General features: G+C 38.0%; 1 protein-coding gene across 10 annotated transcripts in view; it reads right to left on the reverse strand.

The window, feature by feature from the left end:
* The window catches only part of NSD3 (nuclear receptor binding SET domain protein 3), a 123,348-nt gene that overhangs the window by 74,238 nt on the left and 31,663 nt on the right, over positions 1-17,447 (reverse strand). For all 10 annotated transcript variants that reach the window (XM_017963779.4, XM_078347482.1, XM_017963781.4 and 7 more), the window contains one exon: positions 7,383-8,101. In XM_017963779.4, the coding sequence (XP_017819268.1) occupies positions 7,383-8,057 (675 nt within the window). In that variant the 5' untranslated portion in view covers positions 8,058-8,101. The remainder of the gene's footprint in view (positions 1-7,382; positions 8,102-17,447) is intronic.

Genomic DNA, 17,447 nt, shown 5'->3' on the forward strand with positions numbered 1-17,447 from the left:
TTTGGCGAGGCAATTTGGAAGTAGCTATCAAAATTCAAAATATGTATACTCTTTAGCAATTACATTTTAGAAATTTATTCTGAAAAAATATGAAAATCTAAGCAGAGGAATGGTAACTACAGTATTATTTCGTGTCAGTAATTTGCATGTCTACCAATATCTTCCAACTTATTAAAAACATGTAATCTATACATGCCTTGAAAATATTTGGTACACTGTAAACAAAATTGATACTAGTAATTATCTTTTGGGAATGACATTAGGGAAATGGTGAAGAAAGATCTTCTATACCTTTGTATTGTCTTTTCTGTAAAAACAAAGATCCAAATTACTTCTAGAATTTAAAAGATTTTTAAAAATGTCTTACTTGTTAGAGAACAGAATTTAATTTAGATGGCTTAAAAAGAAGGTATATCCATTAAAGTAGGTCTTAACTTCATTAAAAGAATATGATTAATTCTAAAAGCTATTTAAAATTCTCATTCTATTGTTTCAATACATTTAAAGATACTGTTGTGAAAACAAAGTTTTATTAAATTTAAAAAAAAGTATAAAAAAATTTTGTTTTTTTGAGACAGAGTCTTGCTCTGCTGCCTAGGCTGGATGCAGTGGTGCAATCTCAGCTCATTGCAACCTCTGCCTCCTGGGTCCAAGTGATTCTCCTCCCTCAGCCTCCTGAGGAGCTGGGATTACAGGCCTGTGCCACCACATCTGGCTAGTTTTTGTATTTTTAGTAGAGACGAGGTTTCTCCATGTTGGCCAGGCTGGTCTCAAACTCTTAACCTCAGGTGATCCACCCACCTTAGCCTCCCAAAGTGCTGGGATTACAGCCATGAGCCAATGCATCTGGCCTAAAAAAGTTTTTAAGTTTTAGGAAAACGATATGTTCTATAAGCCAGACTAACGTCTCCAAACTCAAGTATCAATCATTCATTTCACAGTGCCTAGGACATTCCAAGACCAGTTTTAGAAGCTTATAGGCTATATATAATGGAGAAACAAACAGATGTGATTCCTGACTCCAAGGAGTTTATAGTTGGACAGGAGAGACTGACATTAAAAAACAGAAACACAAACATCCAGTTATAAATAAGTGCTATGACTGGGCATGGTATGACTCACACCTGTCAGCACTTTGGGAGGCCAAGGTGGAAGGATCTCCTGAGGCCATGAGTTCAAGACCAGCCTGGGCAACACAGTGAGACCCAGTATCTAAAAACGACAAATGTCTGTAGTCCCAGCTACTCTAGGGGGCTAAGGCAGGAGAATCGCTTATGCTCCAGAGTTCAGGGCTTCAGTGGGCTATGACTGCCACTGTAATCCAGCCTGGGTAACAGTGAAACTCTTCTCTTAAAACAACAAACAAACAAACAAAGTAAGTGCTTGGAAGAGAAAGATATACAATAGCGTGTAAGTATATATGTATTTTCAGATATGAAGGTCAGGAAAAGCCTCTCTATGAAAATAAATTACAATCTAAAAATCAAAGGAAGAAGAATTAGCTTAGTAAAACATGGAGGAAAGAACATTCCAGGAAGAAGGAGTAGCATGTGTGAGATACCTGAGTGAGGTTAAAAATGGTATCAGCTGGGCACAGTGGCTCACACCCATAATCCCAGCACTCTGAGTGGCTGAGGCAGGTGGATTACTTGAGCCTGGGAATTCAAGATCAGCCTGGGCAACATGGCGAGACCTTATCTCTACAAAAAAAAGAGCCAGGCATAGTGATGTGTACCTATATAGTCCCAGCCACTCCAGAGGCTAAGGTGGAAGAATTGCTTGAGCCCAGGAGTTTGACGCTGTGTGAGTTACGATCACATCACTGCACTCCAGCCTGGGTGACAGAGTGAGACCCTGTCTCCAGAAAATAAATAAATAAATAAATAAATAAAATAAAAAACGATTTCCTTCCAAACCTTATAATTCAAATGTCTTATCTTTTAAAATTTTTCAATTTCTTCCAGATTGTTAGTGTTTCCTTCAGGCTGGTTTGATACACCATCAAAATCACTTTCAAAGAATTAAATTTTTTTACACAGTCATTTTAAAAGAAAGAAGTGGCTAGGGAGCGAAGGATGCCCAAAAGGATTTATTCTAAGCTTTCAAGACTATATAGATAAGAGAAGGAAAAAGAAGCCAAGTAAGGATCTGCAATGATAGAGAAGGAGTATCCATTTTAAAATGCCCTAATGCTTGAGCAAAACAGATACACCTAGTAGGCATGTAGAGACAGAGACAAGTCTAAGACATTAAAATTAAGTAGAGACAGAGATATCATCTGTGAGTACTAACTCTGTTGCTTTGTCAGAAAGAGAAAGCATCAGAGAAAAAGATGACAGTGAGTTACCGCTCCTTAATGTTCAGTTCATTTAAATTAAGATTTTAAATTTATGATTTTGTGGGTATATACCACATAGAAACACCTAAAAATTATGTTAAGAGTGGCTAAAATAAGTTACATTATCCTAAACATTCCTTTAAAACTTTTAGCATAGTACTTTTATTAAAACCCAAGAGATTCATTAAGATGAGTAATTACAGGCCAGGTACAGTGGCTCAGACCTGTAATTCCAGCACTCTGGGAGGCCGAGGTGGGTGGATCACTCAAGGTCAGGAGTTTGAGACTAGCCTGGCCAACATGGCAAAACACGGTCTCTACTAAAAATACAAAAAAAAAAAAAAATTAGCTGAGTGTGGTGGTGCACACCTGTAATCCCAGCTACTTCAAGGCTGAGGCACAGGAATCGCTTGAACCCAAGAGGTCAGAGGTTGCAGTGAGCTGAGATCGTGCCACTGCACTCCAGCCTGGGTGACAGAGACTCTGCCTCAAAAAAAAAAAAAGAAAAAAGAAAAAAAGAAAAGAAAAAAGATTAGTAATACACATCAAATCTGTCAGAATTTCAAACCCTTAATAATATTACCTAAATAAATTTCAAAGACATCGAGTAAAATCATAGTCCCTAAAAGAACAAAAGACTAATGTTAACATTAAAGTTGGAAAGAAAATTTTAAGGTAATAAATTGTGTATTTTTATTTTACTTTCTGAATGACTTAAGTTCATAACCTTAAAAATAAAAAAATTGTGGGCTGGGCACAGTGGCTCACACCTGTAATCCTAGCACTTTGGGAGGCTGAGGTGGGTGGATCACCTAAGGTCAGGGGTTTGAGACCAGCCTGGCCAACATCGTGAAACCTCGTCTCTACTAAAAATACAAAAATTAGCTGGGCATGGTGGCACATGCCTGTAATCCCAGCTACTCGGGAGACTGAGGCAGGAGAATCGATTGAATCCAGGAGCCGGAGGTTACAGGGAGCGGAGATTGTGCCACTGCACTACAGCATGGGTGACGGAGTGAGATTCTGTCTCAAAAAATAAATAAATAAAAATAGAAAATGTGTACAAAGAGAATATTTTGCATATAAAGAGTTTCTAAGAATTTTAAGGCCTAATGCTTTGAGGCTAAAGAACCAAACCTGCTACCTTAGTGTTAATGAGACTGATCCAGTCACTCTGCCTTTTTTTTTTTAATTTTTGAGACGAATTCTCACTCTGTGGCCAGGCGGGAGGACAGTGGTGCGATCTCGGCTCACTGCAACCTACGCCTCCCAGGTTCAAGTGATTCCCCTGCCTCAGCCTCCCGAGTAGCTGGGACTAGAGGCGTGTGCCACCATCCTGGCTAATTTTTTTGTACTGTTTAGTAGAGACAGGATTTTACCATGTTGACTAGGATGATCTCGATCTCCTGATCTCATGATCCGCCCACCTCAGCCTCCCAAAGTGCTGGGATTACAGGTGTGAGCCACTGCGCCCAGCTCACTCTGCTTTTTATAAGTAGAAATGGCAAGCTAAGGGTTAATAAGACTCTGCCTTGGTGGATTAGCCCACAGAGGTGCTGATGGGAGACCAATGACTGTTTGAATAATAGGGCCTACGCTCACATGCCTGAGGTATTCCACCTGCCAAGGAGGAAGACATGCAGAAACATTGCCACATGTTTCTGATTTGGCGGGAGGAAAAACAGCTCACGAAGATTTTTTAAATATACAATTTCAGTAGTGATCCCAGGTCTCCTGCTGCCTAGATGTTTGGACACATTTTCATAGTTGAGAAGATACACTTAGGTTGTTTCAAATAACAGCCACTCTTCAGAAGGCTAAACAGCTCAGAATTAAGGAGAAACACTTACACATCAAGTACTAAGAAGAAAGTAGCAGGTGAAATCTTAAAATATTGTGTTTTTTGTTTTTGAGACAGTCTCACTCTGTCACCCAGGCTGGAGTACAGTGGTACGATCTTGGCTCACTGCAACCCCCACCTCCCAGGTTCAAGCGATTCCTATGTCTCGGCCTCCCAAGTAGCTGGGATTATAGGCACCCGCCACCACACCCAGCTAATTTTTTTGTATTTTTAGTAGAGACGGGGTTTCACCATGTTTGCCAAGCTGGTTTCGAACTCCTGACCTAAAGTGATCTCCTGCCTCAGCCTCCCAAAATGCTGATATTACAGAGTGAGCCACCACACCTGGACTTAAACATGGAACTCAACTATATGAGGTTTTGTTTGCTCAAAAAAGAACCTATGAGTGGGCTTTTAAGGAACAATAACAAAGTAAAGTAAAATAAAAAAATCTACATAGAAGCAAATCCAGCTCCAGGATAATTATATCAGGCTCTTCTCCAGGAATACAGTTTTCATTATGTCTCTCTGGGGCATCTGGGGGAGGGAAGCTGTTCAGTGAAGTCAGTGGGCTCTTCTTTGAGCTTCCTTTTCACTTCTCAGTCCTCTACAATGCTAAACACCAAGGTCTGGGACCCCTATGGACAACCAGCAGGCATAGGATATTGAAGATTAAAACACTGAAAACAACTGCACTGAAGGAAGCACTGTAGATGTTCAAGTTAAGGAAATCTAATTTAAAAACATAAGCAGTAATGAAACATTAATTTACACGCATCTCTAGCTTAGCAAAACCATGACATTAACGATAGGCAAGAGACATGGGAGCTCTGGCTTTGAAGGTCTATGGTCAGAATGGAGTACAACTTCTTTTTTTTTTTTTTGATACAAAGTTTCACTCTTGTTACCCAGGCTGGAGTGCAATGGCACGATCTCGGCTCACCGCAACCTCCGCCTCCTGGGTTTAGGCAATTCTCCTGCCTCAGCCTCCTGAGTAGCTGGGATTACAGGCACGCGCCACCAGGCCCAGCTAATTTTTTGTATTTTTAGTAGAGACGGGGTTTCACCATGTTGACCAAGATGGTCTCGATCTCTTGACTTCGTGATCCACCCGCCTCGGCCTCCCAAAGTGCTGAGATTACAGGCTTGAGCCACTGCGCCTGGCCCTGGAGTACAACTTCTATAATTGCCTCCTTGTGTGATACTACCCAATTAATTAAAATTCAACTAACAAAAACTTACCTCTTCTCTTCTTTGAAGAAAGGGAAGAGAGAAGGAGGAAGAAAGGGAGGCAGAGGGAGACAGAGAGAAGAGAGAGGGGGAGCGAGAGAGAAGAAAGAAGGGGAGAGAGAGAGAAGAAAGGGAAAGAAGGGAGGAATGAAAGATGGAAGAGACAGGAGGTGGGTGAGGGATGGAGAGAGGTAGGAATGGGTCAGAGAGGGGAGAAGGGGAGAGGGAGGGAGAGGAAAAGGGAGCGAGGGAGAGCGAGAGAGAGAATGAACAAGAAAAAAAAACCTGGATTTCCCCCCAAGACTCAACTTTCAGGCAGTTCAAAGTAACATTCCAGGCAGTCAATGCCACTCTCTATAGCTATACTTTTAGTCAAAATTGATGTTCCTTTACCCCAAGGTATTGTAAGATCCTAAATAATCAAATAGTAAATTTTGGTCATCATGAGTCAATGAAAAAGAAAATGAACTAAAACCCTTAAATTAAAATCTAAACATCCTAATCCTTAGCTGTAACAGTTAACTGAAGGTTTAGGTGATACAAAGAACTAGGTATAGCAGATATCCAACAAAGACAGAACTGGTTTTAGAATCTCATTGCAAAATGACTACTAGAAACATCACTGATGACAGCAGGCATCTCTACTTTTCATTCACTGCCATACCTTCAATTCTTAGAGCATTGCCTAGCACACAGTAGGAGAAGTATTTCACTAATATTTGTTAATGAATAAATAAGAAAACTATAGAAAAATGAGGGAACATGTTGAAATGTCACATGTGGACTTGTGAGAGTCTAGAACCACTGTGACCTTTACTCCAGAAAATCATCATATGAGTTGTATGAAGTAAGAGAAGCCAGCTACCAAAGAAAAGATGAGTTGGTAAGAAATAAACATTTCTTTGAACAGACAATAAATGAACTTATTCAGGCATGACACATATAAAAGCAGACAGCTGTCACAAAAATAGTTTTCCCAAGTCAAAGTTTAGAAAACATTTGCAATTCATATTATGAACTCTTCATTTAAGCCTAATTATTTGTTACATAATTATTATTATTATATTATTGCTAAGCAAATTCATTATTGCTAAGCAAATAAAAAAACCTCAGATATTAAAAAATTCAGCAGCATGTAGCTTAAGTTAGCTATAAAGGATGATTTTTATGAAAACTCACCTGAAGTTTTAATCAGTATGCATTAATACTAATTCTGACTTTAATTAAAAGATTTCTATTATTTCAGGCGATTTTGTAGCAAACATATTAGCAATGAGTTAAATCTAAGCTCTGCTGGCAAAAGTTGGTCTAAAATAATAAAAATCCAATATAATTAACTATCTTCTCTTTTCGTTTCCTCTTCATTTTTAAAAACCAACAGTCTATTATAAGCAAATAAAAATAACCAAGGCCATTAGGGCAAAGAAACATAAGTAGAAAGATTTGTTTCACGTTTTAAAAATATTTCTTAACTAATCATGTCCATTCATATATTCAACAAATACTCAGCACCTATTGTAATATTCCAAGCACTTTGCTAGTGATTAGAAAAACAAAGCTATCAGAAAGATTCATATTTATATTTAAACAGCTAAAAACCAAAAAGATCTCTTGAACTTCCAGTAAATGTGAAATATAACACAATTTTTTTTTTTTTTTGAGACAGTCTCACTCTGTTGCCAGGCACCAGGCTGGAGTGCAGTGGCACAATCTCGGCTCACTGCAACCTCCTCCTCCCGGGTTCAAGCAATTCTCCTGACTCAGCCTCCCGAGTAGCTGGGACTACAGGTGCACGCCACCACACCCAGCTAATTTTTGTATTTTTAGTAGAGACGGGGTTTCACCATGTTGGCCAGGATGGTCTCGATCTCTTGACCTGGTGATCCGCCCGCCTCGGCCTCCCAAAGTGCTGGGATTACAGGCTTCAGCCACCGCGCCTGGCCCAACATTTTTCAAAAAGACTTTTCAACTTACATTTTGTTCCTCTGGTTCTAATTTGGGGATTTTGTGTGACTTGCGCTCTTCAGATCTCGATGAGTCATGCTTGTTGCTTTTTTTTCTCTTTTCTTTTCTGCTTTCATGCTTTGACTTCGTGTGCTCACTTGCCTGTACTTCATTTAAAAGGTCTCCACAAAGGGAAGACTCAAACAATTCCCTGCCATTCTGGATAGTTTTGGTTATTTTTAGTTTAATTTCAGGTGAGCCAGTCTTCTTTGGAATCACAGTTTGTGGTACCGAAGGAGGAGGTGGTGGCTGTGGAGGGGAAGGTTTTTCCAGAATTTCATGTGGTCTTGTGTTTGGAATTTCCGAATGGTAATAGTCAGTGGGGCTAAAGTTTCTAACTGCACCAAAGCCATTGGCTGACCCATTAGGATATTGATTATACGACTGGTATTTGGTTTGAGGTTCATACATGCTGATTGATGATGGATAGCCATTTGTGAGTGGAGGAAGATCTTCTGTTGTAGATGGGTACTGAAAGCCTTGCTGCAAGGTAGCTTCATATGGTGTCTGGCCACCATCTTCAGCAATGTCACTGTTGTTATCAAAGGCATCCTCCTGACGGATATTGGCGGAGTCAATGAGTTGAGGTGGTTGCTGAATTGTGTTTCCCATGATCCCTTGCATGAAAGAGAAAGAGAAATCCATTGTTCTGCTCCAGCATCCTTAACTTTCCCTTTCTCTCATCGGGCCTAGAATTATAAAAGGGAATTACAAGGTGTTAATATTATCATAGGCTAGAAGCTAATCAACTGAAAAAGGATTAAACTAAAATGTTTTGAACTCAATTTTCATATCCAGATATGCCTAGACATTAAATATTTCTATAACAGATAACCAATATAATTCTGACACAGGGCAAATACCTTTTATCTTCAATGCTTATCTGTTTGACACTCCCGATTACTTTCACAACAAGTGTGGCAACAAGATTTTATCGTGATCGCCAATACATAAAATAGTTTTGACATTCCTTTTTGCTTCCCAAGTTTAGATGGTAAGTCTCAGGTTAAAACTGGTGTTTGCAAAATAAGCAGTATCCTGACACATATCAATCTATTTCCATAAGAGCTTCCTTTAAAATCATTCATATTTTGTCCAGAAGTTGTTTTTATTATTACAAAAATAAAAAAACCTTTTGCAATTTTTTTTTTTTTGAGACAGAATCTCACTCTGTCACCTAGGCTTGAATGCAGTGGTGCAATCATGGCTCACTACAGCCTCAACCTCTCAGGCTCAGGTGATCCTCCCATCTCAGCTTCCCCAGTAGCTGGGATTCAGGTATGCATCAACGCACCCAGCAAAGTTTTGTAATTTTTGTAAGCAGGGTTTTACCATGTTGCCCAAGCTGGTCTTGACCTCTTGGGCTCAAGCAATCTGCCTGCCTCAGCCTCCCAAAGTGCTGGGATTATAGGCATCAGCCACCATGCTCGGCCTGCAAATATTTTAAACATCAAAGCGAAAAGGCCTGTTCCTCTCAACACTTCATCATTCCCACTCTTCTATGCCAAGACAACCACTATAAACACTATGATGGGTATTCTTTCACATCTTTCTCTAAATTTTTACATATAAAAATTTTTAAATAGGGCTTATTCTGTGACTTGCTTATTTAACTTAATATATTCTAGATATACTTCTATATCGGCATGAATAGACAATTTTCATACATATTCATCCTTTAAATGGCTGCACAGTAAACAAATGTGGTATTTACCATAATGTATTTAACCATTTGTATACTGATAATCAGTTTCAATTGTTTGATGTAATAAATACGTCTGCAGAAAACATCTTTCATTTTTATTTATTTTTCTTTTCTTTTTCCTTTTTTTCAAATAGAGACAGGGTCTTGCTATGTTGCCCAGGCAGTTCTCAAATTCCTGGACTCAAGTAATCCTCCTGCTTCAGCCTCCCAAAATGCTGAAATTATAGGCGTGAGTCACCATTCCTGGTCTGAAACATTCTTGAAACTATATTTTTGTGCACATACATATTTCTATAGAACAGATTTGAAATTTTGATAGATATCATAAAATTGTTATATAGGTTATACTATGTCAATTAACTCTCATACCAATAGTGTGTGTTTCTCTATACTCTTGCCAGTATCTAACTGTTTTTAACAAGTGGTAGATACAGCAGAAGCATCTGGGGTACTTATACAAAATGCATGTGTCAGGGTCTATCTTCTGAAGATTCCAATTGAATAAATCTGGGGTGGGGTCCTGGGCATAAGTTTTTTAACACTATATCCCCATTAATTCTGATGCATACTCTTGGTTGGATCATTGCATTATAATCTTACAATTATTGCATCTCCTCTAGTAGGTGCCTGAAGAGGCCTACATTATGAAATAATGTTACAATATAGATAAGCATCTGTTAGAAAATGCTACAAGACCACCCAGCCTTGTCATAAGGTTTGACAAGTGCACATCATAGTAGATTATTTTGATAATCCCATAAAGACTTCTTCTAGAAAGTTCTAAAGCAGGGAGAACAAATCAGTTTTCACAACTCTACCAATTCTGATTAACTGCTTGTAGCTGCCTGGAATACTATGAAGAAAGATCCTGAGGTAATCATTAACAATGCCTATTATTAATAGATTAATAACAGACTGATTAACAGTGTCTACCATCTTGGTTCTAGTAGGATTTGGTGTTATAATAAAACAAATAACCCAAAACAGCAAATGGAAGAGGGAAACAAAGCTAGCAACACACTTTTCAAGTTATATCCAATTATATAGCCACTGTTTGTTAGCAAATGGAAATCATTTTGGAAGTTCTAAAATTACAAACAAATGAATAAGTGAACACAAGAAATTTAACTGTGTGTACTGCTTTACATTGGCTGGGGGTGGGAAGGATCTGGATGGAGCACTCTCATTTTCTTAGTGTCTCCTCTGGGTCAGGCACTTTACATATCAGCTCATTTAATCATCACAACAACTCTGCAAGATAGGGATTGTGATTTCTGGTTCAGAGCTAAAAGAAAGTGAGCTTCAGAGAGGTTAGATGGCCTGCTTAAATCACAAAGCAAAGGGGGAGAACTTGAATTTGGATCTAGGTATGTCTGACTCTGAAGCCCATGTTTTTGTGTGTGTGTGTGTGTGTTTTTGAGATAGGGTATCATTCTGTTGCCCAGGCTGGAGTGCAGATAACATGCAACCACAGCTCACTGTAGCCTTGACTTCCTGGACTCAGGTGATTCTCTCAACTCAGGCTCCCAAGTAGCTGGGACTACAGGCACGCACCACACCTGGCTAATTTTTTTTGTATTTTTTGGAGTTTCAGTATGTTGCCCAGGCTGATCTCAAGCTCCTGATGTCCATGATTTTTACTACTGTATCACTTCTGTTTCCTTCAGCTATCAGTTCTGGGAAAAGAATTCTTTTGTTCAGGTACTTTATTTCTTGGTCACTACCAAAATTACAATACTCTAACAACTATCATTATCACTTACATAGCACTTTGTATGTGCCAGGCACCATTTCAAGTGCTTTACATAAGTACTACGTTTAATCCTCCCAACAACCTTCATGTAGATATTATATTTTACCATAGATAGGGAAATAGAGGCACAGAGAAGTTAAATGACTTGCTCAAGTGCACATGGCTAGGAATTAATTGACAGGGCTAAGAGTCAACCCACGCAGTCTCCTTCCAGGGTCTGTGCTCCTGATTAGCATATCATACTTACTGACAATGTTTAAGAACTAAAACATTACCTTAATTTAACCCTTGGCAAAAATGTATAGCTCACAGCAACAGACATAAGAAGGAAATGTTTAAAAATTCTGTAAACAACCATGGAACAACTACATGGGCAGGATTCAAAAGTTCTCATTTATACTTCCAACTTGAAGTCAAATAATGACATCTAACAAAATGCAACCTGTGTTTTTGGTTCTTGTAACTCGTATACAAGATCAACATCCAGATTAGTCTCCCAAATTATAGTCTTCAGGGTTTTTCAGCATATGTATTCAGAGACAGATTTCTGATGCTTTTAATTGAGTTTCAAACAAAAGAAGTTTTAGATTTTCCTCTTTTCCTGTCTTCTTTAGCCCTAACTCCAAATATTTTATTTTAGTCTTAACTCAGAAAATAACATTACCTTCTTACAATTACATAGGAGTCCACAGAGTGAACTCACATGCATTCATATCACAGAGTGTTTTCATATACATTTGTATTTGATCCTCAAAACAACTCTGTAAGGCTGACAGGGCAAGGTGTGTATTAGCTTCATTTTTTTAGGTAACTACATTGAACATCTCAAGATACTGACTTTCCCAAGATCACAAAGCTAATTAGTGATTAAGCTTGAAAAATAATCAGTCTCCTGATATTTAATCCTGTACTATTTTTCACAATATCCCACTGCCAGAGAATAATCAACTACTTAAGTACAACTACACTAAACTCTTAAAAGTCATTAGTTCAAAACTGATTGCACTGTCCTTTTCCTAGTTCAATGTCCCCTTCAGACTACCCCAGTCTGTCATTGCTTCCACCACTTTTCTAGCTTCTCAGACTAGAAATCTCAGGCTCATAGGTGATTGTTCCCTCTTTCTTAAGCCATAAAACTAGTCATTTAGCAAATCTTGCATTTTCTTCCTTTGAAGTATTCTTCCCAGTGCTTCAATTGAATCTAAAGTGAGGGAATAAGCAGACAAATCCAAAATGGGGGATATTCTCCTAGACAACTGGCCTGGGCTCTTCAAAAAAGCTAATGTCTAAAACAAACAAAAGGTGGAAAGACTATTCTAGATTAAAAAAGATTTATCAACCCAATACAACGCAAGCACTTTGAATAAATCCTGTATTTAAATACAAACACACAGATTAAACAGATATTGTGGAGACAACTAGAGAATTTTAAATATGAACTGTCTTTAAACAATGGAGCTATTAATTTCACCAGCCTGATAATGCTATTCTGTTTATATACGAGAATGTTCTCATTCTTAGGAGAGCTATGCTGAAATACATAGTGTCATGATATCTACAACTTTCAAATGGTTCAGGATTTTAAAAAAGGTACATAAACCTAGAGTAAAGCAAATGAGACAAAATGTTAACAATTGACAAATCTAGATGTTGAATGAAATATTCTTTCAACTTTTCTAAAGGTTTGAAAATTTTAAAATGGAAAAGTTGCAAGGGGTCGGGGGAACGACAAATAATTTGGCTAGTGTTTAGAAGAAGTACTAAAAATAAAAAGCTACAGGTCCCTAAGGTGGTATGAACCTCCATTAAATTCTGGTGCCATGTTCTGAGCAAACAAACTAAATGGGCCACATTGTTACATTTTCTAGAAATCCTAAGCATGAAGAGGACCATACTTCTTCATACTCTGCCTCCAAATAATACAATAATGCAATCAAGAAAGCAGTTTTGGTAGTTTATAAAAACGGATATTTGGGAACCACATCTAAATTTCTTTACATAGTTGATTTTTATGTGTAGTGGAGTCTGGTGGCCAGCCTTCAAAAAGTGGACACACCAACTAATACAATGGTTAAGACCTCACTAAATTAGGAGGCTCTACTCAACACCATGCTTGAGAGTACAAGTTCAGAATCAAACTAAGTTCAAAAGCATACCAAGTCCTGCTGACTGTGTGACTTTAGGCGACTTTTTCAGTATCCCTAATCCTCAGTTTCCTTAGCCAGAAATTGTGGATACCTGTAATTGTGTACCTTGTATAGGGTTGCTGTAACAATTAAGAGTTAATCCATGAACAGCACTTAAGACAGTGCCTGGCATACAGTCAGAGTCTGGCCACTTGTTGGCTCTTTATTATCATTCATTGCAATGCTGGGAACACAGAATTGGGGGAAAAAAAAAATCATTGACCTAAAAGCACTTTCAATCTCTTTAGTAAGACATGTATGATTTTCTAAGTAAGACATGTAAAATAGTAGCAAACAATGTGAAACAGAAGGTGACTAAGAATTGAAATTGTATTACTACTACAATTATAACAGACATTTGGGGAGAAGAACAATGCTGGGCAAGGAGGCATTTAGGGCATGAGAAACAAGCAGGATGTGGAAGTAAGGTGTTCTTCACACACTGCTTTTAAAGCTACTTGGTACAGGCCAGCAAGAATTCTTACACCTTTGTCCTTAATAAATCCCTGATAAAGACAGTATGTTCAATTTATTTTTAAGGCAATAATATTAATGGCTAACATTTGAGAGCTTAGTGTCAATACTATCCTAAACATTTTACATTTGTTATATTATTTTATTTCGAGGAACACCCCTTTGAGGAAATACCATTACTATCCCATTTTACAAATGAAAAATCAAGGCCAGTATGATTAAATAACTTGCCCATAGTCCAGATCAAGTAAACGGAGGATTCAAACACACACTGTTCTACAGCATTGGCTCTTAACAAGTAAGTTTACTTCCCACGATCCCTAAATATGTAAAGTAAACAACAATAACAACAACAGAACCTCACTTCACACTTTGCCACTCCCATTCCCCAAAGTTAACTAACAATTTGGTAGGAGACTAAATAATTGTACTAATCTATCCATTCTATTATGTACTTTCAAGAAAATGAAATCACCACATAAAACCATTTCTGATCAATTTTTCCTCTGAAGAATGTTTCTACACTAATTTTTTAAAAAAGATAAATCAATCAATGAATGCATCTTATTTTGTTGAAACTATACAGTTTTAAATAAGGGAAAAAAAGTTGAAAATTATCAATAAAAGCTTTAGTGCTTTTATTTGTTATTTACCAACTTATTCGTGGTGGTGGGGGGGGTGGTGTGATAATAGAAATGTTTATAGAATCCTTAAGCCAAATCACAGACACAGAGTTTAAAAATAAACAAAAAACAAAAACAGGAAAAGAAATCAAGCCAGGCATAGTGGCTCATGCCTGCAATCCCAGCTACTTAGGAGGCTGAAGGAGGGGGACTGTTTGAGGTCAGGCATTCAATACCAGCCTGGGCAACACAGTAAAACCCTTTCTCTAAAATAAGAAAAAGGGCAAGAGGGAGAAAGAAATAAATCATGTTATATGTTTCAGATGAACAACTTCAGCCTATAAATGTCAATTAAGTATTCATAATATGCTAAATTTAGAGTTTAAGTGACTATAACAAATTCATAAACAATTATTTTTGTGGAATGTATTGCTAGATTCCACTTTACAGAATTACATGTTGTGCTGCATATATTCATTCTTTTCTATGTTTAAAATGCCAATTGCTTCTCAATAATAGAAACTTTTTGTTTTGTTTTATACTTCAAAATTCCTTAGGCCCAGAGCAGTGGCTCACACTTATAATCCCAGCACTTTGGGAGGCTGAGGTGGGTGGATCACCTAAGGTCACGAGTTTGAGACCAGCCTGGCCAACATGGCAAAACCCCGTTTCTACTAAAAATACAAAAATGAGCCAGGTGTGGTGGTGCTGCACCTATAATCCCAGCTACTCAGAAGCTGAGGCAGGAGAATTGCTTGAACCCGGGAGGCAGAAGTTGCAGTGAGCCGAGATCATGCCACTGCACTGGAGCCTGGGTAACAGAGTGAGACTCCATTTCAAACACCACCACCGCCATCACCACCACCACCACAAATTCCTTACATTGATATCATTATTTAAGCCTTTTGGAATTAGAAGTGGTTTTAAGATGTCATATAAGTTGCCTAATTCTGTTTTCAGAACTAGCTACTCTACAAATACATTCCTAGGTTAATTTGTAAATCTAACGCATCACTCTCCTGATTAAAATCCTTCACTGGTTTCCCATTGCCCAGAAAAAGGCAAAGCACCTAGACCGACAGATCATGTAAGGCCCTCCAAGCAAGGTTTCTAAGCTACCTCTTCATCTCCAAGTCAATTTTGTACCCTAGTAATATAAAATCACTGGAAATTTCTGTGCACACTATGATTTCACTTCTCTGGGCCTTTACTAACGGTATCTCCTATCATAATACACCCTTTTACTTTTTAATTTTTTTGCTTGACTCTTAACTATCTTTTGAGCTCAGAATGTCATTTCCAAGAAGTAGTCACTTAAGCTCTAAGTTAGTCTGAGTAACTTTTCTCTATGTTCTAAGATATTCTACGAGTGCCTCTTAGAATTAATCATAAAACAATTTGTTTATGTGAGTTTTCTTAAGAGCAGGAAGTAATGTTATTCCCATATATGCTCTTGGAACCAAACTCAAAGGCCCAGAGGAGGGGCTTCAATGAATCTTTTACTCAACTGCATAAACTTAAGAGTTATTTCATATAAATGAAATGCTTCACAGAGCTGCTGTGCGTCTTTGCATGGAGGTAGTAACAGAATATAAAAGCAGTTACCATCTCCTCAGGTAAATATCCTTGGTAAAATGTGACTAACAACTGCTTACTTAGATGCCACTGAGATTCTCTTTAGTTCTGGGCTTAACTTTCATGAAGGTTTAAAGTTCCAACAGGCTGGCATGAAGTCAAATAAACTTTCAGAGGGAGTGTTAACCCAACTGAAGACCAAGATATATAAAAAAAGAAGCTCATATGAATGTATCCATTTAAAACCTTATTAATAATGTAGATCTGAAATTCAGAATGTAGAAGCTCTCAAAATACAATTGTCATAGTTGTAGTTAATTGAATCAACATGAAAATAATCTGTTTTCCAAAGCTGTTCTAGTAAACATAATCAATCATACTATAAAACAAAGTGTACTTGATAGATCTACATTAGAATTTTACAGCTAAAAAATAGTAGTAGAATATGATTTTCACAACACAGAGGAAGAGGGTGGTCTTTCTTAACCCCAGGATAAACAAAGGATCCAGATGTTTCTTTATGTGAACTGCTGCAAGGAATATTTCTCAAGGTTTATGATAAATCAACACTCAATGTGTTTCCATAGTAACAGGAATGGAGTGCATGCAGACAGTCTACAGTAATGAACCAGCTATGCTGGTTCTTGAAAACCTGGCATTTTCACTGTTTGGCAATTTCTGCAGCAAGAACATTATTTAAAAAAACAAAAAAAAACAAAAAAAAAAACTTTTGGCCAGGCTAAGTGGCTTACGCCTGTAATTCTAGCACTTTGGGAGGTCGAGGTGGGCAGATCACGAGGTCAGTTCAAGGCCAACCTGGTCAATATGGTGAAACACCGTCTCTACCAAAAATACGAAAATTAGCTGGGTGTGGTGGTGGGCACCTGTAGTCCCAACTACTCGGGAGGCTGAGGCAGAAGAATCACTTGAACCTGGGAGGCGGAAGCTGCAATGAGTTGAAATTGTGCCACTGCACTCCAGCCTGGAGGACAGCAAGACTCTGTCTCAAAAAAAAAAAAAAAAAAAAAAAAAGTAAAGACACATAATGTTGGCAGGGCGTGGTGGCTCTCACCTGTAATCCCAGTACTTTGGGAGGCTGAGGTGAGCGGATCACAAGATCAAACATTTGAGACCAGCCTAGCCAACATGGTGAAAACCCATTTCTACTAAATATACAAAAAAATTAGCTGGGCGTGCCTATATCCGAGCTACTCAGGAGGCTGAGGCAGGAGAATTGCTTGAACCCAGCAGGCAGAGGTTGCAGTGAGCCAAGATCATGCCACTGTACTCCAGCCTGGGCGACAGAGCAAGACGCCTTCTCGGGGAAAAAAAAAAAAAAAAAGATACATAATGTTGAAAAACTAGAGGGTCATTTCGTTTTAAAATCAAAAGACTGAAATGCAGTACATAAAGACAAGCTTAAGCATAGATTCTGTGAAGTATGAAGTGAGAACTATCAAATATATTCATATACTAATTTCAAACTGAATGATCACTTAATGTTTCAGTGATCCTGTATTTGGATCCTGTCTTTGAAATCAATTTAATATGTACATATATGCAAAGCCCCCCTAAAAACATCTGAATATGACTCACACTTAATCAGAATATGAAGATCTCTGGGTGACAAAATCAAGGGAGATTCTCATTTTACAATTTTTTCCCCAAACTAACACCAAGAAGAAAATGGGGGGAAAGAAACAGTTCATTTTTTTCCAA

This window comes from Callithrix jacchus, chromosome 13, assembly GCF_049354715.1.
Source record: "Callithrix jacchus isolate 240 chromosome 13, calJac240_pri, whole genome shotgun sequence".
Classification (NCBI taxonomy): Eukaryota; Metazoa; Chordata; class Mammalia; order Primates; family Cebidae; genus Callithrix; species Callithrix jacchus.